General features: G+C 43.8%; 1 protein-coding gene across 2 annotated transcripts in view; it reads right to left on the bottom strand.

Moving 5' to 3' along the window:
* The window catches only part of igsf9bb (immunoglobulin superfamily, member 9Bb), a 167,807-nt gene that overhangs the window by 84,936 nt on the left and 57,875 nt on the right, over positions 1 to 24,996 (bottom strand). For both annotated transcript variants that reach the window (XM_071327189.1, XM_071327199.1), the window contains exon 3: positions 21,960 to 22,106. In XM_071327189.1, the coding sequence (XP_071183290.1) occupies positions 21,960 to 22,106 (147 nt within the window). The remainder of the gene's footprint in view (positions 1 to 21,959; positions 22,107 to 24,996) is intronic.

The following is a 24,996-nucleotide window of genomic DNA, read 5'->3' as shown; positions in this document are numbered from 1 at the left end:
CCCCATTAGCATACGGCTGGCCTCGATGTAACTCCCCTTCTAGCCAATGACAGGTCAACATTCTAACAGTCGAATAAATACATTTCATATATGCTATCTGAAGAATAATCATTTGGTTGTGTTTATGAAGGTCTTAGGTAGTAACTTTAGAATATATATTTTTTTACTTTAAAGAACATAATAGCATTTTTATTTGTTTATGTTACTCTAGGCCAGGGATGGGCAACTTTGATGAGGGTGTGGGCAACAAAAAATCTGAACGCATCATGAGGGGCCGAAGTTAGCTCACGGGTCTGTGTACCCACATCCATCTCCCCAACATTGCGAGCCAAAAAATGTGTGGCCCTCCACTTGACAGCAATTAATTTCAGAGTTAATTCGTGCAATTCTATACATTGGGGTGAAAATACAATTTTACAGTTTAAAAGCTAATTTGCTGCAATTCTACACATTTTGCCATAGGTGTCACGACGGGCGGCGTTCGGCGATCGACGTCACCGACTTTCTAGACATCACCGCTCCATTTTTCATATATCCATTTGTCTTGTCTTGTTTCCATACACACCTGGTTTTCATTTCCCCAATCAATCTACTTGTATTTAACCCTCTGTTTCTCATCATGTTTTGTGCGTAATTGTTTTCATGTTATGTGGTGTTAGGTTATGCGCTTTACTTTTATGTTCCGTTTTTTGAGCGCGTTTGATTTATGTAGTGCTCTCGTTTTTTTGGAACTATAATAAAAGTGCGCCTGTTCATTATAATCTGCTCTCCTGCACCTGACTTCGCCTCCAATTCACCATTGACAATAGGGTGGAAAGACATTTTTGCAGTTTTTAATATGATATCTGGGTGAGACCGACTAAAAAAATCAATAGGGGCCCGACAAACGGTCATTTGACCATGATAACAAGTTTAGTTAACTGGCCGCTAAACTAACTTAGCAATCTAAAAACATTTAGCTGACATTGGCTAATTGACTGACTATCAGTGACTGACATAACAAGAGTAAAAATTGCTGATGCACAAGCAAATTTCTACTGTTGACTAATTTATACTCGCCTTTATGTTTGACACATGTGCGCTAGCCTATTAGTCATGTTATGACTGACTGGTGATCATTGCCCCTGCTGTGTTGACATTCCCTGCCTAAGTTACAGTCATTGAAACAGTTCATCCCAAAGTGGCGGAGGCAGCAAACAATGTACCATGCCAGCTGTGATTTACAACTTGATAGTAATATTTTTTTTGACTACCAAAAAATGTATTGGTGAATTATATGAATCATGCATTGAACTGCATCCATCTATTCTGCCAACAATGCGTTACTGTACGTCATGAGTAAAATATAAACCTCTTATAAAGTTGGTTTTGAAGCATACACTGGCAACTTGATATTTTTGACTGATATTATTCTGTTTGTTTCATATCTGTAAAGTAGTTAAAACGCAGTCAGTTCCACCTTAAGGAGCATCATGTACTGCTGGAATCTATGGCAGTTGTGCTTAGTTACATGGTGCCAAAGAGCCACTCATTCAATCATCAATGAATCCTCTGTGTACACCATCTCCAGGCATTTATAGCCTCTAAGTGTACTGCATATGAGCCGCTGCCGCTAGCCACTTCCACTCACTTTCCCCATCCTCCACTCCTCTGGGCCGTTTTAAGTGTGAATAATTGATCTCCCTCTTTCCTCACTCCTCTCTACTCCTCTCTACTCCTCTCTACTCCTCTCTACTCCTCTCTACTCCTCTCTACTCCTCTCTACTCCTCTCTGCATTTCTCCAGGGCCTACTCCTTGCTTCTGATTTAGGACCAACACCGTGGCCTAGACGAAACCCAAATCTCCCACCGGCTCATTTCTTTTGTGATCATTTATGGAATGAGAAGTCGGTTACGCCCTAGTTATAACGTTAATATTGTCACTATGGAGGTGGGTTTATATTCTGGGCTTATATTATATTCAGGGCTTATATTCTGCTTTTGTCACTACTATGGTATTGGGATATAACACTTTCTCATAGGTTTTCATTAGTTTTATGGGTTAGTTGCTGCCCCCCTCTTCAACTCTCTCAAAGTGATTGTACAAGTTGCCTTAATTTGCTGAGAGAGAGAGGGAGAGAGAGAGAGAGGAAAGAGAGAAAGAAAGATAAATAAAGAGAGAGAGCGAGAAAGAGAGAGTAGACTCCTAGGAAATCAATTACAGTGCTGTGAAAAAGTATTTGCCCCCTTTGTAATTTAATCTCCTTTTGCATATCTTTGATAATGAATGTTATCAGATCCCTCCCCTAATCCGGACGATGCTGGGCCAATAGTTTTTAATTATTTCACCTTTATTTAACCAGGTAGGCTAGTTGAGAACAAGTTCTCATTTACAACTGCATAAACATACAGTCAATAATACAGTAGAAAAAGTATATATACAGTGTGTGCAAATGAGGTAAGATAAGGGAGGTAAGGCAATAAATAGGCCATGGTGGCGAAGTAATTACAATATACCAATTAAACACTGGAGTGATAGATGTGCAGAAGATGAATGTGCAAGTAGAGATACTGGGGTGCAAAGGAGCAAGATAAATAAACAAATACAGTATGGGGATGAAGTAGATTGGATGGGCTATTTACAGATGGGCTATGTACAGGTGCAGTGATCTGTTCTGACAGCTGGTGCTTAAAGCTAGTGAGGGAGATATGAGTCTCCAGCTTCAGTGATTTTTGCAGTTTGTTCCAGTCATTGGCAGCAGAGAACTGGAAGGAAAGACGGCCAAAGGAGGAAATGGCTTTGGGGGTGACCAGTGAGATATACCTGCTGGAGCGCGTGCTACGGGTGGGTGCTGCTATGGTGACCAGTGAGCTGAGATAAGGCGGGTCTTTACCTAGCAGAGACTTATAGATGACCTGGAGCCAGTGGGTTTGGCGAAGTGTATGAAGCGAGGGGCAGTCAACGAGAACGTGCAGGTCGCAGTGGTGGGTAGTATATGGGGCTTGGGTGACAAAACGGATGGCACTGTGATAGACTGCATCCAATTTGTTGAGTAGAGTGTTGGAGGCTATTTTGTAAATGACATCGCCAAAGTCGAGGATCAGTAGGATGGTCAGTTTCACGAGGGTATGTTTGGCAATATGGGTGAAGGATGCTTTCTTGCGAAATAGGAAGCATATTCTAGATTTAATTTTGGATTGGAGATGCTTAATGTGAGTTCTGGAAGGAGAGTTTAGTCTAGCCAGACACCTAGGTATTTGTAGTTGTCCACATATTGTAAGTCAGAACCGTCCAGAGTAGTGATGCTGGACAGGCGGGCAGTGATCGGTTGAAGAGCATGCATTTAGTTTTACTTGCATTTAAGAGCAGTTGGAGGCCACGGAAGGAGAGTTGTATGGCATTGAAGCTCGTCTGGAGGTTAGTTAACACAGTGTCCAAAGAAGGGCCAGAAGTATACAGAATGGTGTCGTCTGCGTAGAGGTGGATCAGAGAATCACCAGCAGCAAGAGCGACATCATTGATGTATACAGAGAAGAGAGTCGGTCCGAGAATTGAACCCTGTGGCACCCCCATAGAGACTGCCAGAGGTCCGGACAACAGGCCCTCCGATTTGACACACTGAACTCTATTTGAGAAGTAGTTGGTGAACCAGGTGAGGCAGTCATTTGAGAAACCAAGGCTGTTGAGTCTGCCGATAAGAATGTGGTGATTGACAGAGTCGAAAGCCTTGGCCAGGTTGATGAATACGGCTGCACAGTAATGTCTCCTGTCGATGGCGGTAATGATATCATTTTTGACCTTGAGTGTGGCTGAGGTTCACCCATGACCAGCTTGGAAACCAGATTGCATAGCGGAGAAGGTATGGAGGGATTCAAAATTGTCGGTAATCTGTTTGTTAACTTGGCTTTCGAAGACCTTAGAAAGGCAGGGTAGGATAGATATAGGTCTGTAGCAGTTTGTATCTAGAGTGACTCCACCTTTGAAGAAGGGGATGATCGCGGCAGCTTTCCAATCTTTGGAAATCTCAGATGATACAAAAGAGAGGTTGAACAGGCTAGTAATAGGGGTTGCAACAATTTCGGCAGATCATTTTAGAAAGAGTGGGTCGAGATTGTCTAGCCCGGCTGATTTGTAGGGGTCCAGATTTTGTAGCTCTTTCAGAACATCAGCTATCTAGATTTGTGTGAAGGAGAAATGGGGGAGGCTTGGGCGAGTTGCTGTGGGGGGTGCAGGGCAGTTGACTGGGGTAGGGGTAGCCAGGAGGATAGCATGGCCAGCCGTAGAAAAATGCTTATTGAAATTCTCAATTATAGTGGATTTATCGGTGGTGACAGTGTTTCCTAGCCTCAGTGCATTGGGCAGCTGGGAGGAGGTGCTTTTATTCACTATGGACTTTACAGTGTCCCAGAACTTTTTTGATTTTGTGCTACAGGATGCAATTTTCTGTTTGAAAAAGCTATGCTTTCCTAACTGCCTGTGTTTATTGGTTCCTAACTTCCCTGAAAAGTTGCATATCACGGGGGTTATTCGATGCTAATGCAGTACACCACAGGATGTTTTTGTGCTGGTCAAGGGCAGTCAGGTCTGGAGTGAACCAAGGGCTATATCTGTTTTTGGTTCTACATTTTTTGAATGGGGCATGCTTATTTAAGATGGTGAGGAAGGCACTTTTAAAGAATAACCAGGCATCCTCTACTGACGGGATGAGTTCAATATCTCTCCAGGATACCCGGGCCAGGTCGATTAGAAAGGCCTGCTCGCTGAAGTTTTTTTGGGAGCGTTTGACAGTGATGAGAGGTGGTCGTTTGACTGCAGACCCATTACCATGCAGGCAATGAGGCAGTGATTGCTGAGATCTTGGTTGAAAACAGTAGAGGTGTATTTGGAGGGCAAGTTAGTTAGCATGATATCTATGAGGGTGCCCGTGTTTACGGATTTGGGGTTGTACCTGGTAGGTTCATTGATCATTTAGTGCGCCACCTCATGGGTCTCCTGATCACAGCCGGCTGTGACACAGCCTGGGATCGAACCCGGGTCTGTAGTGACGCCTCAAGCATTGCGATGCAGTCCCTTAGAGCGGTGCGCCACTCGGGAGTCTATTTAGCCATTTTCATGTAGATTTGATTGTGGGTTTTGGATCGTCTTGCGGCATGACCCAGGTGCACTTCAGCTTTAGCCAGCTCACAGACAGATGGCCTGACATTCTCCGGTAGAATTCTCTGATACAGAGCAGAATTCATGGTTCCTTCTTTTAAGGCATGTCGTCCGGGTCCTGAGGCAGCAAAGCATCCCCAAACCATCACCACCACCACCATGCTTGACCGTTGTTCTTAATGTGGAATGCAGTGTTTAGTTTTTGCCAGGAATAATGGGACCCATGTTGTCCAAAAAGTTATACTTTTGACTCATCTGTCCATAAAACATTATTCAAAGAGTCTTGATGATCATCCAGGAGTTTCCAGGTGCTTTTTGGCAAACTTGAGTCAACTTTTTGGATGAGATGGTTCAGTTTCCTGTGCTGCAGCTTCAAACATAAATTGTTAATTGGACTAGCAACTACAGCATTGAGCATTATTTGGCACAGGGTTTCTCTGGTACCCAATAACAGGCGAACTGAGGATGGAAACGCATAACATTGTGTGAAAAGCTAAATTTCAATTACACCATGGCAATGACTAGAATTAGCATCTTTACTGTGTATTTTAGTGGTCAACACAATTCTGTTCAAAATATTTCATGGTTGAAATTAGATCATTTCCAGGCCAAAGTCTTAAACATGCACAACATTTTTGGAGGAATGCTTCATCCACTGACATTTCGGAAAAGCCCAACTTCATTGTGTATTTGAAAGATTTATATTGCACGAAAAAAGTCTTCCTGATGTTGGCTAAGTAACAAATACCTAAAAAGCACAGTCGATGAAAACGGGACAGGGGAAGGAAATATCTGGGGCCTCAACATAGTTAAATATTTACAGAAAAACAGTCAAAGTGCAATGCACTCTCCTACAGAAAGACTGCAGTCTTCATTAGACGAGAGGCCAGTGCGCTCGAGGAAAAACAGTTGTCAGTGTACCTCTATGGGATTGGACGTAGTGTACTTCAGGGCCTGACACTAGTCAAAACCTTAGTTCAATAATGCATTTGTTGAAACCTTCATCTGACCTTGACTCTACTGCTCGCGAACACTTGTGGCAGTTTCTCCCAGTGGCCACACTTTTAGATGTACCATGAGGTAACTCTCAGGTTTACGGGTATCAGAGCCAAAATGGATGCCATGTGGGTCAACAAAAGGACAGAAAGGCATAGGAAGATGGAGTCTTAATCAAGCTTAAGGGGGCCTATGAGCTGTCCACTATACAGCAGGCTACTGCCCATATATCTCAATATTGTGTTGTAATCATACCATTTCGCCGATGACAACACAGCTTTAGACACGTTACACATCTGTGAATGACTAACTTTAGGCAGTCCACATCACAGGTACTGTAGCTGTAGTATCACAGCTTTTAGCTATATTATTATTCAGACAGAGCTCAATTCCATTACATAATTTGGATCCCACTGTCCCTGCAGGACTTGTGCCTCATGTTCTAATACAACCAACAGCACCTGGCCCTGCGCTATCAAAGCAGGTAATTAAGAACGCTCAGCATCTGTCCATCCACTGCATCTCCACTAGCCTGCTGCATACGGAGAGTTTGGAACAATACCATGGCTTTACCACTTTACCCCTACAACTGGTTTTAAAGTGAGCAACTCCGGTCCTGGAGGACTACGGTGCATGCAGGTTTTTGTTCCAGCCCAGTACTAACTAGCCTGATTTAAGTCTAAATTGAATGAGTAGTTGATTAGTTGGATCCCCAAAATGGTTTTAAATGGGACTCAAGGCTAGCTTTATGGTCTGGTCTGTAGCAGGATAACGGCGAGCTTTATAGTCTGGCCCACAGCAGGCCTTACCATCTACTCTCTCTGTCAGCGTTCAGACTTGGAACACCTGGCATGGCTGCAGGAGGTAAGGGGAACATCACTGGCTCATCTTCCCACTTGACGAGCCCGGGCAGTGGGTAGGAATCAAAGCCCCCTTTGTGGAGGGAGGTTCTTGGAGCTCAGGGAGCCTGGTATGTGTTCCAAGGAGCCTGGTATGTGTGTGTTTGATAGTGCGCCCTGGCTAGGCATAGGGGCCCCACAGTGCAACGGGAGCTTCTAGGGGCCCTACACTGCACCGAGAGCTTCTAGGGGCCCCACACTGCACCGGGAGCTAGGAGTCTTTCTGATAGGGGAGTTAAGGCCTGATCCCAGCACAGCAAGGGGCTTTCTAAGAGCTCTGACCTCATTTTACCATCACTCGCTTTCTCGCTCTCCCTCTTCTTCTCTAAAGCTACATATGAAAAATATGCACTCACTACTGTAAGTTGCTCTGGATAAGAGTGTCTGCTAAATGACTAAAATGTAAATGTAAAATGTACATTTGAAAACTAGGGACACACACACACACACACACACACACACACACACACACACACACACACACACACACACACTTTAATGAAAATAGGCATGTGTTTTAAAGAGCAGCTTCACACACTTGCCCTATATCAATGCTGCATGAGGATTGTCACAGCAATTTCAATGGCAGCAGGGAGGAATGACACCATCTTTGTGCGAGAAGAAGAACAAGTGTGACAGAGAAAGGGTGTGTGTGTGTGTGTCTGTGTGTGAGGGAGTGATAAAATAGCAAGCTTGTGTCGCAGGGTTGGATTAATAAACAGCATGAGAGGAGGCATGCTATAACACACCTTTGTAGCTGTGAGCCCTGCAAAGTGTGTGCAGATGTTCACACACACACAGGTGAGATCTAATTTGGCAGGAATACTGTGGAGAGTCAATGCTTGGCAGAGAGCCCTTGGTCCTACAGCGCCCACACACACACACACACACACACACACACACACACACACACACACACACACACACACACACACACACACACACACACACACACAGTCCGGTTTCAATCCCCAGTTCTGTTCTGGAGAATCTAACTAACCCTGCCAGGTAAAATATAGCACAGCTAACTGTAGCAGAATTGAGGCAAACACAGTCCAGTACATAAACCCAGCACAGTCAAAGCTATGACAGTTTAGCAGCTGACATACCAGCCCACTATCACTTTGACTTACTAGTCTTACTAGCCCATTTAAAGTTAGCCTAGTTAGCCTGTGATTGAGTTAGCCGAGCTAGCCTGTCTTGAGTTAGCATAGCCTATGGGTGGCAGGTAGCCTAGCGGCTAGAGCGTTGAGCCAATAGCCAATGAGGTGAAAAATATGTTGATGTGTCCTTGAGCAAGGCATTTAACCTTAATTTGCTCTAGGGAGCCTGGAACAGGCAGCAGATACTGTTCCTGAGTACATCCGTTTTCCCAAAAAGAAAGTCAACATCTTCACCAATAATAAACCGTGGGTAACTCGGGAATTAAAAGAGCTCCTCAACCAGAAAAAACAAGTGTTTAAATCAGGTGGCAGTAAAATTTCAGAGGACTCAAAAGCAAAATCAAGTAGTGCAAGGCAGCATACAAAGACAAGGACAGTAGGAAAGGCTGGCAAGGGCTACAAACCATCACGGGCTACAAACCAAAGAGACATTGTATGACCGTCGAAATGACCTTGCTTTTGCAAATGATTTGAACAGTTTCATTGTCAATATGACGTGTGATTTTAAATCGCCGCAGAGAGTGGCCTTGGACAGTATAGACAGCATACCAGCTGTTGATATACAGATCTCTGTGAATGACGTCAAGCAATACTTTCAACGTGTCAACCCACGAAAATCATATGGTCCAGAAGGAGTCAGCAGCAAGGCAGTTCAGACATGCACAGACCAGCTCGCATTACCGTTCCAGAAGCTGTTCCAGCGGTCACTGAAAAGTGGGATAATTCTACTTATGGAAGAAGTCGCTGATTGTCCCAGTACATACAAACAACAGGCCAAAAGAAAATAACGATTTACGTGCTGTAGCCTTGACTTCTGTACATATTCAATGGTTTGAGAAAATGATTCAAAAACAAATTCTCTCTGGTCTCTCATCCCAATTAGATCCTTTCCAATTCACCCACCGTGCCTCCAGGAGTGTTGATGATGCATTACTGATCATGTTGAACAATATCTCCAAACATTTAGAAAAGGCAAATAACCTAGTGAAAATTCTAGTCATGGACTTCAGTAGTGCGTTTAACACCCTCCAATCCTACCTGCTGGTGGATAAGCTGGTGAATATGGGTGTCAACTCTATACTGATCAAGTGGATTAATAGTTTCCTTGTGAACCATACTCAACAAGTGAAGTTTAACTCTGCCATCCCTACATCTAGAATGGTGAACACAGAGCCCCTCAAGGTTTCACACTTTCACCGGTACTGTACACAAACGATTGTCAAGCCTCTGACTCAGCCCATAAATTCTTTAAGTATGCAGATGACACCTCTGTTGTGGGTTTCCTCCACCCAGACCGAGCCTCTTTTCAAGGTTTTGCCAGAGAAACTGCGAAATTCGTCTAGTGGTGCGCAGATAACTGTCTTGAAATAAACATTAAGAAAACAAACAAAATGGAAATTGATTTCAGAAGGAACAAAAATCCATCACCCGCTACGAAGATCAATTGGGAATCAGTCGATAGAGTGACCACATAATACCTAGGAATCGAAATAAACAAACATGACTGTGCCTTTGCAAAGAGAAAGAAATTGCAACAGAGAATGTTTCTTTTACGCAAATGTATTTTTTTCTTCGACCACCATATCTTACAAATCTGTCCTGCAGAGTGTCTTTTCCTTTGGTCTGAAAGAGTGTGTGGAAACACGCAAGTGCAAAACCCAGTCAAGATTCAGCGCTTGATTAAGACGGTTGGAAGGATAATTGGTATAGATCAAGAATCAGACACCAACTGTACACAAAACGTATCCTCCTAAAACTTGAAAGCATTTTACATGACAGTACTCATCCCCTTTACTAAAAACTCAGTCACAGCAGTAGGGGAAATAGACTTATTCAAAAGAAAATCAAAACAGATAGATATGGGGACTCTTTTATTCCAACAGCAATAAGGCTGTGTAATAGATAGTCTGTTGGTCCCTCGACTACACAGCATATTGACCTTTCACTTTCAATGTGTAGCTATAGCACTTTGAATGAATTACATTGTGTAGTTTCTGTGTTTCCATGTTTTATGTACTGTGTTTTTAAGCACATGACCAAATGAATTTCCCCCTGGTGGCAAAATAAAGTTGATCTGAATCTGAACAAATATGCGTGACCCTGTCAAACAACCCATTTCACTGCACCTATCCAGTGTACATAACAATAGAAACATCAAGATAGGCTAGCTAGCCTATCTTGGTCCAGTCCAGCTAGTTCCTGGCTCCTGATGTCAAGCTGCTGTACAGCCCTGGTGGAGTTGCCTTTCGGTTAGCAATAGAAGCGCCACACGCCAACGGCCACTGATGTTTGATTTTGTCCATTAAAAAAAAATCTGCAAAAAGAAAAGCTATGTCCTGCTCCTTCCCTGACTCTTTCTAAATGTTTGTATTTTACACTGATCAGACATTTGAAATCACAAACAAAAAAGTTGAGCCTTTTTACCTCTTTTACGTTTTACTTTGTAAAAAGAAGCTGTTATGGGACTGTTTTACTTACTGTAACTATTTTACTAATCAAATGTATTGTAATGGAAACTAAAACATGCTACGTGTTGCAGTAGGCTTTTAGAATAATACAAAACATATCCTTGACTCTATCCAGGTTGATGAGCGGGAAACAAACGGTGCCAGTCAGCCTGCATAGCCGGCCTATCGAAACTAAACCTACACCAAAACTAATTTCACACATAAAAGTAAGCCTGGAGACAAGATTAAATTGACAATCTGATGAGTGACAATATTAGGCCTATAAATTGTCAAATTGTACATGAAGAGATGGGGACATCTTGTAATTGACAGATGCAGGGAAAGGAGAATCACTTTATCAAATATTCCTTCAGAGTCACATTTTATTTCTATATAGTATCAGAAAAAGCATATTCTGCAGCTTCTATGACACCTTTTATGACAGCTTCCAATTGGCTAATTTATCCCCCCTCCTCTCCCCTGAAGCTATTCCCCAGATTGTTGCTGTAAATGTGAATGTGTTCTCAGTCAACTTACCTGGTAAAATAAGGGTAAATTTTTTTATCCTTTGTCAAATAACTCTCAAAATTCAAGAGGTGCAGCTCTATTTACAAATGGCACTTTTTCCAAGAATATCTCTGCTGTCCATGCATTCAGCATATGACCACTCGCATGGCAGCATTGCTCTGGCTACAAAGCAAAAACTTGTAACATAATGAACTTAAAACAAAAATATGCTATTCTGTCGCCAATGGTAGAATGGGCGATAGAAATCAGATAAACATATTACCAGTTTCTATGACGAGTTTATGTAAAATGCAGACGTTGCAGCACATCAGAGATTGTACTGTTGCTCATGCACACAGAAAAGGAAACAGTACGTGGGACATGTCTAAGGATGAAATCAAAGAATTTATTGCACTTTTTGCATGTCCGCGGGGCATACGGCAGAAAGAGTATGGATGTGGAGTCATTTTGGTTTGATAGGTATGGGGTGGACTTGTTCGCAGAGACCATGCCACGCGATCGCTTCAGAGGGATTTTACAACAACAGCGGCAGGTGCACACGAAACAAGACCCTTGAAAACTGTGTGCAAACGATTTGTTTGAGGGACTCACACAAAACTCAGAAGCTGTGTGCTGACTGTGGACCCGAATCATAAAGAGAAGACAAGATTGAGTCATGCATAAAGGCACACGTATAAGGACACAACACAGTGTCCGAATCAACAAATATATTTACACTACTGGTCAAAGGTTTTAGAACACCGACTCGTTCAAGGGTTTTTCTTCATTTTACTATTTTCTACATTGTAGAATAATAGTGAAGATATCAAAACTAGGAAATAACACATATGGAATCATGTAGTAACCAAAAAAGTGTTAAACAAATCTAAATATATTTTATATTTGAAATTTTGCAAATAGCCACCCTTTGCCTGGATGACAGCTTTGCACACTCTTGGCATTTTCTCAACCAGCCTCATGAGGTAGTCCGGGCTCTTCACTGGCCATGGCAGAACACTGACATTCCTGTCTTGCAGGAAAACATGCACAGAACGAGCAGTATGGCTGGTGGCATTGTCATGCTGGAGGGTCATGTCTGGATGAGCCTGCAGGAAGGATACCACATGAAGGAGGAGGATGTCTTCCTTGTAACGCACAGCGTTGAGATTGCCTGCAATGACAACAAGCTCAGTCCGATGATGCTGTGACACACCGCCCCAGACCATGACGGACCCTCCAACTCCAAATCGATCCTGCTCCAGAGTACAGGCCTCGGTGTAACGCTCATTCCTTCGACGATAAACGCGAATCCGACCATCACCCCTGGTGAGACAAAACGGCGACTCGTCAGTGAAGAGCACTTTTTGCCAGTCCTGTCTGGTCCAGCGACGGTGGGCTTGTGCCCATAGGCGACATTGTTGCCGGTGATGTTTAGTGAGGACCTGCCATACAACTGGCCTACAAGCCCTCAGTCCAGCCTCTCTCAGCCTATTGCGGACAGTCTGAGCACTGATGGAGGGATTGTGCGTTCCTGGTGTAACTCGGGCAGTTGTTGTTGCCATCCTGTACCTGTCCTGCAGGTGTGATGTTCAGATGTACCGATCCTGTGCAGGTGTTGTTGCACGTGGTCTGTCACTGCGAGGACAATCAGCTGTCCATCCTGTCTCCCTGTAGTGCTGTATTAGGCGTCTCACTGTACGGACATTGCAATTTATGGCCCTGGCCACGTCTGCAGTCCTCATGCCTCCTTGCAGCATGCTTAAGGCACGTTCACGCAGATGAGCAGGGACCCTGGGCATCTTTCTTTAGTGTCCTAAGTTTTCATAACTGTGACCTTAATTTACTACCGTCTGTAAGCTGTTAGTGTCTTAACGACCGTTCCACAGGTGCATGTTCATTAATTGTTTATGGTTCATTGAACAAGCATGGGAAACAGTGTTAAAACCATTTACAATTAATATCTGTGAAGTTATTTGGATTGTTACAAATTATCTTTGAAAGACAGGGTCCTGAAAAAGGGACGTTCCATTTTTTGCTGAGTTTATATAGAAAAATATATGTACTGTATATACAGCACATTCGGAAAGTATTCAGACCTCTCGACTTTCTCTACATTTTGTTACATTACAGACTTATTCTAAAATAAATCTAATTAATCTACACACAATACACCATAATGACAAAACATCCTGTTTCCATTGCTCATCCTTGAGATGTTTCTACAATTTGATTGGAGTGATTTGATTGGAGAAATTCAATTGATCGGACATGATGTAAAGGCACACACCTGTCTATATAAGGTCCCATAGTTGACCGTGCATGAAAGAAAAACCAAGCCATCAGGTCAAAGGAATTGTCTCTAGAGCTCCAAGACAGGATTGTGTCGAAGCACAGATCTAGGAAAGGGTCCCAAAACATGTATGCAGCATTGAAGGTCCAAAAGAACACTGTGGCCTCCATCATTCTTAAATGGGTGTTTGGAACCACCAAGACCCTTCCTAGAGCTGGCCAACTGGCCTAACTGAGCAATTGGGGGAGAAGGGCCTTGGTCAGGGAGGTGACCAAGAACCCGATGGTCTCTCTGACAGAGTTCCAGAGTTCCTCTGTGGAGATGGGAGAACCTTCCAGAAGGACAACCATCTCTGCAGCACTCCACCATCAGGCCTTTATGATAGAGTGGCCAGACGGAAGCCACTCCTCAGTAAAAAGCACATCACAGCCTGCTTGGAGTTTGCCAAAAGGCATCTAAAGGACTCTCAGACCATAGGAAACAAGATTCTCTGGTCTGATGAAACCAAGATTGAACTCTTTGGCCTTACAGTGAAGCATGGTGGTGGCAGCATAATACTGTGGGGATGTTTTTAGCGGCAGGGACTGGGATAGTAGTCAGGATCGAGGCAAAGATGAACGGAGCAAAGTACAGAGAGATCCTTGAGGAAAACTTGCTCCAGAGCGCTCAGGACCTCAGACTGGGGTGAAGGTTCACCTTCCAACAGGATAACAACCCTAAGCACACAGCCAAGACAACGCAGGAGTGGCTTCGGGACAAGTCTCTGAATGTCCTTGAGTGGCCCAGCCAGAGCCCGGACTTGAAGCCCGATCGAACATCTCTGGATAGACCTAAAAATAGCTGTGCAGCGATGCTCCCCATCCAACCTGACAGAGCTTGAGAGGATCTGCAGAGAACAATGGGAGAAACTCCCCAAATACAGGTGTGCCAAGCTTGTAGCGTCATACCCATGAAGACTAGAGGCTGTAATCGCTGCCAAAGGTGCTTCAACAAAGTACTGAGTAAAGGGTCTGAATACTTATGTAAATGCAATATATATGCAATTTCTAAAAACCTATTTTTGCTTTGTCATTATGGGGTATTGTGTGTAGATTGATGAGGGGAAAACAAGGGATCTGAATACTTTCCTGAAGGCACTGTAAATGGGCCGCATATGTCTATTTCCTTTTCAATCAATTTGCAAAAATGTATAAAAACATGTTTATACCAAGAGATTATGGGGTATTGTGTGTAAATGGGTGAGAAAAATATTTAACAAATTTTGAATTCAGGCTAACAACAAAATGTGGAACAAGTCAAGGGGTATGAATACTTCACTGTCACCCTCAGCCTTAGTTTGAATGATCAGTAAGTCACTGCATTAGAAATGGATCTTGTGGCCTCTACCCCCCCTCCATACTAACACACAAGCACACCAAAGTCCTTCCGTTTAATCTATAATAATGCTTACCACTGCTTAAAAGTCTCTCCAACCTATAGCAGTGTGTCCCCTATATTCATTTAGCAGTGGCGGGCCACCACTCCAAAAAATATGATTGAATTAAAATGACAACATTATTATAATTATGCTTTTTTTAAATAATGTCCGGGATGGTAAAAGGTTTTTAGTGTAAACTTAAATAACTAAAAGCTGATTTAAAGTATGTAGAAAAGATAATGGAGCTATATATTTATTAATAAGATCATCTTTGAGAATTAACAAACTAGACAGTCAGGGAGAATCTAAAATTTAAAAAATGGCATGGCATGGGGTCCCTATTGATTTCGTTATAATGTTTGAGTAACTCAGATAGCATAAGAACACAGCATAATCCATGGCAAAATGTGTAGAATTGCAGAAAATGTGCTTTAAAACTGCACATTTTCTCTCTGACCCATGGCAAAACGTGTAGAATTGCAGCAGGAAATTATCTTTAAAACAGCAACGTTTTGACTCTGCGGCCAAGAGGAGGGCCTCTAAAATCTTAAGTCGAGGACCGTGCCATTGGCCATGCCCACAACCATGCACCCGCCCCAATGTCACTTTGCCACCGCTTCTGGAAGAAAAAAAAAATCCTGGGGAAACACTGCGATAGGGTTGTGTTGCAGAGTCTTTCCAACCAATCGGGTTGTGCATTTAGTTATCCTTCAGTTGCTGGCTAATGATGAAGTCTGTGCTACTGTGTGCTTCTGAAGTCCCTGTTTTTCCAGCACCAACACCAGCAGAGCGAGAGTTGGTTAGAGCCATGGACAGCTCCTGTGCTGCATGCACCACCGCTCACTGCTGCTATACCATGGCACACTGTGTCCATCTGAAAACACACACTAACCTTTAGGGCAACACTCGAAAACAACTGCATCCAATACATTATGAATGTCTCTATGCCTTACATATGAGCTCTAATAAGTGCTTATAGCAAGCCTTGAAATGCACTATACTAAAACAATTATGTCATCCTCAAGAACGTCACAGCCTCCCCATGATGTGCTAAAAAAGGTTATTCATTTTACCTGTCGTCGATAGCAGAATGAACCGACTGACATCCCAACAACACTGTCTCTAATATGCCCTCAGCAGTCTACCATTCATTTAGCACCTCTCTGCCCTGACAATGACATCACATAGTGAGGCTGGAGTGCTCAGGGAGAAAGAATGCTACAATTCATGTTTGAGTGTCATCCCATTGTGCTAATCTGGTGGGATCGTTAGGATTAGCATGGCAGGCCATAAACATCAAAATGTCTTAACCATGTTTGATTATGTCTTTGGTAGTTCTGGTTCTACGCCAAACATAACTTGACAATAAGTATGATGCTGCCCTTAAAACATATATGAGTGGATATCATTCCCCTGTCTTGTGGCATTTTACCCCCATTGCACTTCGCTCACAGAGATGTGTCCGTTATTTGATGGAAATGGTTTGCCTGGCTGCCAGTCTGTTTCTGCTTTCTTGACAAATCCTTATGGAATTGTCATGTCTGCTGTGTCAATGAGTGATAAGGAGTTGGCAAGAGCAAAAACAGATCTGAGACCAGGCTAGAAAATGGTCTCTTCCACTTTCTATCTGTGTCTAGTCCCTAGACTACAGCCACATCACAACAGCAGCATCAAATCTAGTGGTTTCCCTGACAAGCACTTTTGTCCTGGCTTACAGTCCTGGGTAAATCATTTAACTGTGATCTGGATCTCTCTGACACAGGATCTGGGGAGAAAAGTGAGAATTGGGGCTGCGAAAACTGTTCACTTGACGACAACCTTATACCTCGGCTGACATGTGACGCGTCCTTTATATTTGTAGCCAGCAATTGAGGCAGTGTGACTGAACCGATGGTCAAACTAAATAGTGAGGAGAAACGCTATTGATCAGATTAGGTGTGTGTGAAGTCGACATGGTTAGGCGACAAGTGGCGTTCCGTCTATCTGGAAACTGCCAACTTGTATGTTCACTTCATACGCAGAAGACTCTAGATTATTCCACACTGCCACTTTGTCAAGCGTTGGCGTATTGCAAAGGAATAACAGTGGCCAGCTGCTAACAGCGAAAGAGAGAAAGACACCATGTAACAGTTCATATTGGAAATGATTAACATACACTGGAAATTCCTGGAATTCCAAGTCTTTTCAGTGCTTGGGCATTATTATGTACAGTTGAAGTCGGAAGTTGACATACACAGGTTGGAGTCATTAAAACTCGTTTTTCAACCACTCCACAAATGTCTTGTTAACAAACTATCGTTTTGGCAAGTCGGTTAGGACATCTACTTTGTGCATGACACGTAATTTTTCCAACAATTGTTTACAGACAGATTATTTCACTTCTAATTCACTGCATCACAATTCCAGTGGGTCAGAAGTTTACATACACTAAGTTAACTGTGCCTTTAAACAACTTGGAAAATTCCTGAAAATTATGTCATGGCTTTAGAAGCTTCTGATAGGCTAATTGACATAAATGGAGTCAATTGGAGGCGTATCTGTGGATGCATTTCAAGGCCTAACTTCAAACCCAGTGCCACTTTGCTTGACATCATGGGAAAATCAAAAGAAATTAGCCAAGACCTCAGAAAAAAAATTGTAGACCTCCATAAGTCTGGATCATCCTTGGGAGCAATCTCCAAACGCCTGAAGGTACCACGTTCATCTGTACAAACAATAGTACGCAAGTATAAACACCATGGGACCACACAGCCGTCATACCGCTCAGGAAGGAGATGCGAAAAGTACACCCCCAAAAAGTGTACGCTCTCAGATCTAGTCCCAGATCTCTCAATTGAAAGGATAGTTAACCAAATACAATAGAAAAATCGGACAAATTTTGATTTTGGGCGAACTACCCCTTTAAGAGGTAGTTTGAGGGTGGTACAGTCTCGAAGTGTGCTGCTGTAATGCTTTCATAATTAAGCTGCAGAGGAGGAAGGAAGGAACCATTTGTTAGGATGAGAGGGGTAGTTTGTTGAGTGTGCCTGGGGAACTGATGCAAGTGGGTTGTTGTGAGTAATGGTCCCTTCCACTTTGAAGCATGACAGTAATGAAAAACCTCCCACTCTGTGCGAGGCATCATGTTCTGATGTGGCAGCACTGCTCCAAGCCCACTCCAATACCTGTTACTTTTCATTCCTCCTCTTTCTTTTCATCCTTCCTTTCAAGTTGTTCCACACATTTGAAAAGTAATGTTTTTGTTGTGCAATTGGTCCATTTTCATTGTAAAAGCTCCTCACATGTCTCTTGTACCAAAGTGAATACGTCTCCTCTAGTATAGGACGAGTGCTACTGAAATAAAGTAGGTTATTATCATCATTTTGGATTCCTCAGTCTTCATTCTTTGAATCAAAGTTGCAAGGAACATTATGCAGATTATTGGGCCCTTGCTCCTCCAGTCTGGGATGTTAATTTAATCCTATATGGATAAACAGTGGCTAGGGGTCATGTGTAAATCTGTTTTCAGAGCACGGGTGGAGAATTTTTTTAAACATTTCATCCCCTTTTCCTTTTTTCTAGAGTGCTGTGTGAGAGTGTGTGTGAGAGAGAACTAGAGATAAAGTGAACACAACAGAGAGAGAAATAGAGCGAGAGAGCGATAGAGTGAGAGAGCGAGAAAGAGAAAGCGAGCAATGGAGCGATGGTGCGATGGAGAGAGACAAGATATAGAGAAGCTGTGCAGCTTATATGCACTGCAGATCTCTGCTGCAAAGGAGGGATGGAGGGATGAGAGCTATTTTAGGGGGTGTAGGGACCAAGCCTTGGGGATTTGAACCAGAGAGAATCACCTAAAGGGCATAGGAGGCTGCACTGTCAGAGAAAGAGAGGCACCGGTGGAGCTTCAGATCACTGAACAGCACTGTAGGGTTATGCACATCCTGTATCAGACCCAATGTGACTGAAGTGAAGCCTATGTCCTTCAAGTCCACTCATGTCCCCCATGTATGCGCACAGCAAGCACAGTTCTAGGATCAGCTTATCTGGATCCTAAAATCCTAAACTCTACACAGAGAAGCTAGCCATGACATCATTCCCACGAACCACTCTCCCCTTCCCTCATATGTCACGTGGCTCACACCTTGGTTGACAGGGTGCGGGAGGGGCGAGGAATATCACAGGAACTTGAACAGCAGCGTCTACATCAGCATCACAACAGACTGAACCATTGCCCAACCAATTGTAACTCACTCCCTCAACGCTACTGAAGCTAACTGCTAATTAACAACGTTCCCCAAATAGCGTCCTGACAACCGAGACGAACAGGGCACAACAAGCAAAGGTTGCTGCTTTATCCATCATCATTATGCGCCTGGCCCAAACCCTGAGAGAGTTCTGGCAGCACGAGGCGCCATAAATATATTCATGGCATTACATAAGGCATTTTGCTGTGTTATTTGAAGGCAAGAGGCAGGCAGGAGGCAGGCAGGCAGGAGGCAGGAGGCAGGCAGTCACAATGTTGGAAGGGATGGTAATGAGTTCTTTGAGTGGCATCTCATAAAAAATTCTAAAAACACAGGGCCGATTGAAGGGCTTGGAGTTGATTCCGTTTACCTACTTGAAGATTGACATCTCTGTCTAGTCCCAATGATATCAAACGTGGGACTCGACAATGCTGCTCGATTACACGACTCCTTTGGGTTGGTTAGTTTTTCATACCGTATCTTCTTTGAGGATTTTGCATATGAAACACGTGGTATCTAATGAAATGCTAATTGCACTTCAAGAAACGGAAAATGCATTTGAAAGTGATATAAAGTCACGCCCTGACCATAGTTTGCTTTGTATGTTTCTATGTTTTGTTTGGTCAGGGTGTGATCTGAGTGGGCATTCTATGTTGTTTGTCTAGTTTGTCTATTTCTATGTGTTTGGCCTGATATGGTTCTCAATCAGAGGCAGGTGTTTGTCGTTGTCTCTGATTGGGAGCCATATTTAGGTAGCCTGTTTTGTATTGTGGGTTGTGGGTGATTGTTCCTGTTACTGTGTTCCTGTGTTTGTGGTGTCACTTTACGGGACTGTTTCGTCTTCGTTCGTTTATTCGTTATTTTGTTTGTTTCAAGTATTCATATTAAAATGGATACTCACCACGCTGCGTATTGGTCCGATATCTCCTACTCCTCCTCAGACGAGGAGGACGAAGAACGTTACATATACATTATCCACTGACAGGTTAGCCAACTAGTTGGACCAACTACCAGATTTCACATGAACTTCACCAGCGTGGGTTAGCGTTAGCATAAAGTTGCAGAGGTGTGACGTCGGCTTAACCAATCGACACCTTCTCACTCTTAATAAGGTGAGGCGCTCTAAACCTGCTGCCAGGGCTAAACAGAGCCCCTGCTATCAGTGCCTAGTCAAAAGGGACTCAGCTGGTAAACTGACCTGGCAACAATCCACTATGTCTATGCTAAGCAGACAGATTTAAGAGGAGCCTCCGCGTACACAAATAGGCACAGGCACGTGCGTACACATACAGTACATGCCCAGACAAACACACACACACACACACACACAGTGGCTGGCTACAGTTGCGGTTAGGGCAGTGTCCACATTTAATCCATTGATTCGATCTTGGAACTAATCTTACTGATCAGGGTCAAGAGGAGTTTATGCTCAGGTAAGTTTTGCTTTAGACAAACACAGAATTCAAGGACAGCCACAATAGTCAAGGGCTCTCTTCTATCAAAGCTGGTTTCCTGGATCAGTTAAAAATACCATTCCTCCAGCACACAAAGGAGGCATGATTGAACTGACAGTTTATTTTTTGTTTCACACAATTTATTGAGCACACAAATCCTCAACGTGCATTCTGGTGGACAACAATGTTTTTACTTATCTCAGCAACCCAGCTACCATGTATGACTACGTAGGACTCCTAAAGCTATCACATGTCAGACATATTACCAAGTCGAATACTGTCACGTTCCTGACCTGTTTTCCTTTGTCTTGTATTTATTTTAGTTGGTCAGGGCATGAGTTGGGTGGGTTGTTCTATGGTTGATTTTCTATGTTGGGATTTGGTGTTCGGCCTGGTCTGATTCTCAATCAGAGACAGCTGTCAATCGTTGTCCCTGATTGAGAATCATACTTAGGCAGCCTGGGTTTCACTTGTGTTTTGTGGGTGTTTGTTCCTGTGACTGTGTTTGGGCCACACAGGACTGTTTCGGGTTTGTCACATTTGTTGGTTTTGTATTTTGAAGTGTTTTGTTGATTTTTTCATTAAATAATGAACACTAACAACTCTGCATCTTGGTCCGATCCATGCTCCTCCTCGTCTGAGGAGGAGAACGACTACGACAGCCGTTACAAATACGTATTGCAAATATTACATGTACTTGAGGTGGACTTGAAGCAATGGAGTCCAAAAAGTGCAACTCTGCAGGCCAGGCAAACTAACTCAAGTGCCCCTCAACTTTCTCAAATAATACTTGGAATAAGTATACAACCCAAGCCTGTCCCACACAAAACATCCACCACAAGAGAGTAAATCTACTCTGTAGACAAAACAGCCCATGACTGAATCCATTGTACCGAATGAAACCACTCTCTCCAAAAAAACTGAATCAGCTGCATCAAAGACCCATTAACGAAGCCAAACTGACTTGCTATGTTGATAACTACAGTCTCATTATACGACATTCATCCCAACCAAAGCAGTCAGGGCTGGGGTGTCCAGCCAGTCCAACAGCTGCTGCAGTGAATCCATTTTGGTTAGTCTAGCAGAGGCGTGACAGCGGCAAAGCAGAGGGGCCCGGGGCCTAAATCACTGGCACCTCTCCAGAGCTCCGGGTAAGTCATACAGCACTGATGACACTGAGCTAATGTGCTGTGACCAGGGACCGGGGGAGGCCGTGTGTCTGTCTGTGGTGTCTGTTGCCACAGCAACAGGTGTCTGCATGTGGGGGGGTTGCATGTGTGTGTATGAGAGAGTGATGGAGTGTGTGTACGAGTGAATGATGGAGAGAGACAAATAGAAAGAGTGTGTGTGTGTGTGTGTGTGTGTGTGTGTGTGTGTGTGTGTGTGTGCATGCATGCAAGTGTGAGTGTGTGACATCCACCTAACTCACCGTTGACTGTGAGGTGCACCCAGCTGCCGTTGTGAAAGGTGTGGTACTGCTGCTCCAGCATCAGGACCTTACACTCATACCAGCCCTGGTCGTCTGAACGCACCTTCTCAATCCGCAGAGAAGATTTGCCGTGCAGACTGGCTCTGCCTGGGGGAAGGACGGAAGGAGAGATTAATAAGAGGGTCAAACCAGGAAACATAGCTAGTATACAGTACAATTTTTTACCGGGCCACTGGGCTTGGCATAAAAATAAATATTTTGTATTTTTCCTAGCGCAAGGATGAGTAATCAATTTACTCAGCGCAGCCAGTAGGGCATCTCTTACTCACTGAAGCATTTTTGTGAAAAAAGTACCACACTGGATGGACTGCATGGGCATCTCTGATATGACAGTAGCCACAAACGTTTCAATGCCAGTCCGAGAGCACCCTATGTAGTTACAGTAGCAAGCGTACATGGACATGATATGCAATAATAACAGCCATTTTAGCACACGGACTAACCCCGATTTACATGAGAAGTTTGAACAGAAGTGAAGTGAGTAAATAGCCTTTGGTGAAATAACTAGGCTAATAATAAAAGCCCCTCATTATTCAGCCAGCTAGCATCAGGCATAGCTCCCAGGGTTCCAAGATTGGCCAGATGAAATGGTTTTAGTATTCTCCCAAGTGAAGTTTGCCTGCTAGATAGCAATTAGGTTTACATGCCAGATGAAAAGAAGTGACCCGGTAAATACCGTTTTGGTCGATAAAAGCAGAAGGAATGCCGTTAGATGGACTTGTTTTATTTTGGGTCGCGCGAGCAGGGTGCAGTTCCGAACCCCAACACCCTACCAGACCCATAGAAACAGAGCACAGAGCCACGAGAGCCTGCCCCATCTGAATCCATCATAACACTAAGGGGTCAGACACACGAGAAATCTGACTGCCAATAGGTACTTAGCAAAGTAGGAGCAGGGCAAGCATTATGGGTCAGCTTTAGGGGGCCTGGCCCGCCCTACCGTACCTCCTTACCCATCCAACAAAAATATTTTAATATTGATCATTTATTTGACCGAGACGCCCGCTGACAGAAAGACGCATCAATCTCAGATAAAACATCAGAGCGAGCTAAACAGCGCCACTCTGTCTCAGTATATGTAGCCCATGTATCTGATGCTGTCTGTCCAAAAAGAGGAAGCAAACCTGGGGGAGCTGACAAGAGTGACAAGGAAAAAGCAAGTCCCCGCAGCAATGTCCCAACATCTAGTGGAAAGCCTTCCCAGAAGAGTGGAAACTGTTATAGCAGCAAAAGGGGGACCAACTCCATATTAATGCACAGGATTTTGGAAAAAAACAAGAAAGTGTCCACATACTGTAGTGTAGTTGTGGCCATCTGGCTAGAATCAACAAGGGCTTGGTACACATTCTAGTTCGCTAGAAACAACATTAGTGCAGCTTGCTAGTTAGCTAGCATTAGCTATCTACAGCAGGTACAAGCCAAACAAATCGGTAGCTTAAAGCTACTGCCACCTTGTGGTCTGGAGTATTTTAACGAGGCTGATCGGTGGGCAATCTGTGCTATGTGAACAACAAAAAGTTGACTGCCGACACTCTAGGCAGAGGTGCCAAGTACCTCTTGGCAGTCAGTATCCTTTGTGGGTCCAAGCCTTAAGACTACGGGAGTTGAGTAGCAGCCCAGAGTGTCACAGCAGCTTTCACTCTTTACGGGTCAAGCAGTGAAAGGGAGGGGGGAGGGGGATTTATGATTTTGCTCTCGGCAATCTGGCAACCGCTCATAACAGATGGCGGCCGACGATATGGGCAAAACAAAGGGCTTTGAGGGCACAACGGCCCACAACAGCAACATTATCAAAGCCCTCCACGGCTCACTACGCGGTCCCCAGAGTCAATGTTTTTGAGTGACAGCCATTTGGGCCGACTATATCCCCTGTATGCAACACACCAGGTTATATCAAGTGAAGTAAAATGGGAAACAGGGTGAATAGGAAATAATTATTAATAGAACCACTGAATTTTTTCCTAGCCGGTGTGCAAGTATGCAGTGTCTATCCATCCGTTTTTGTCATCATAATACCATGTATCCATCTGTACTCATGTCTGTTTATCAGTGTCTGTACATGCATATGTTTATATCTGTATCTACCGTTTGTCTAAACGTATATATCGGTTTATCTTTATTTAACTGTGTGTGTGTACAAGTAGGGCAGCATCATGAAGCCTCAGGTCTAGAATACCACTCAAGAGGGCCCTCTTCTCTGAGCTAATGATGACAAGTCCAGCTGTTACACCCACATTACCCGCTTCTCTCCTCTCATTACCTCACATCTGTCAGTGCATGGCAGTCTGACACACCTAGTGATTGTCATATGGGGTGATATCGTGAAAGGAGCCATCTATGATTCACACTAGCTCCAATGACTCCTAACATGTTCTGCTAAATACCTTTTTTAAATATTTTTTTTAATATATTTAAACTTTTGACCCATTTTTCTCCCCAATTTTGTGATATTCAATTGGTAGTTACAGTCTTGTCCCATCGCTGGAACTTTCATACGGATTCGGGAGAGTCGAAGGTTGGGAGCCATGCATCCTCCGAAACACGACCCTGCCGAGCCGCACTGCTTCTTGACACACTCCTCACTTAACCCGGAAGCCAGCCGCACCAATGTGTCGGAGGAAACACCATCCAACTGGTGACCGTGTCAGCATGCATGCGCCCGGCTCACCACAGGAGTCGCTAGAGCGGACATGGACATCCCGGCCGGCCAAACCCTCCATTAACCCAGGCGACGCTGGGCCAATTGTGCCCCACCTCATTGGTCTCCCGGTCACTGCAGGCTGCGACAGCCCAGGATTGAACTTGGATCTGTAGTGATCTTCGACAGCAAAGTTCTCAGGAATTGCAAGGGGATGAAGGTTGGAATATTCCATATGTTGGGTTATTTTGGGGGATCCGTTTTTTTCTGCTACATTAACCATCAGCAACGACAAAGTACCTTTCAGAAGCAATCTTAATCCATTTGCAGTCAAAGGCA

This window comes from Salvelinus alpinus, chromosome 1, assembly GCF_045679555.1.
Source record: "Salvelinus alpinus chromosome 1, SLU_Salpinus.1, whole genome shotgun sequence".
Taxonomy (NCBI): Eukaryota; Metazoa; Chordata; class Actinopteri; order Salmoniformes; family Salmonidae; genus Salvelinus; species Salvelinus alpinus.
Note: the sequence above shows the minus strand (reverse complement) of the source record. Positions and strands in the feature narration are given on the sequence as shown.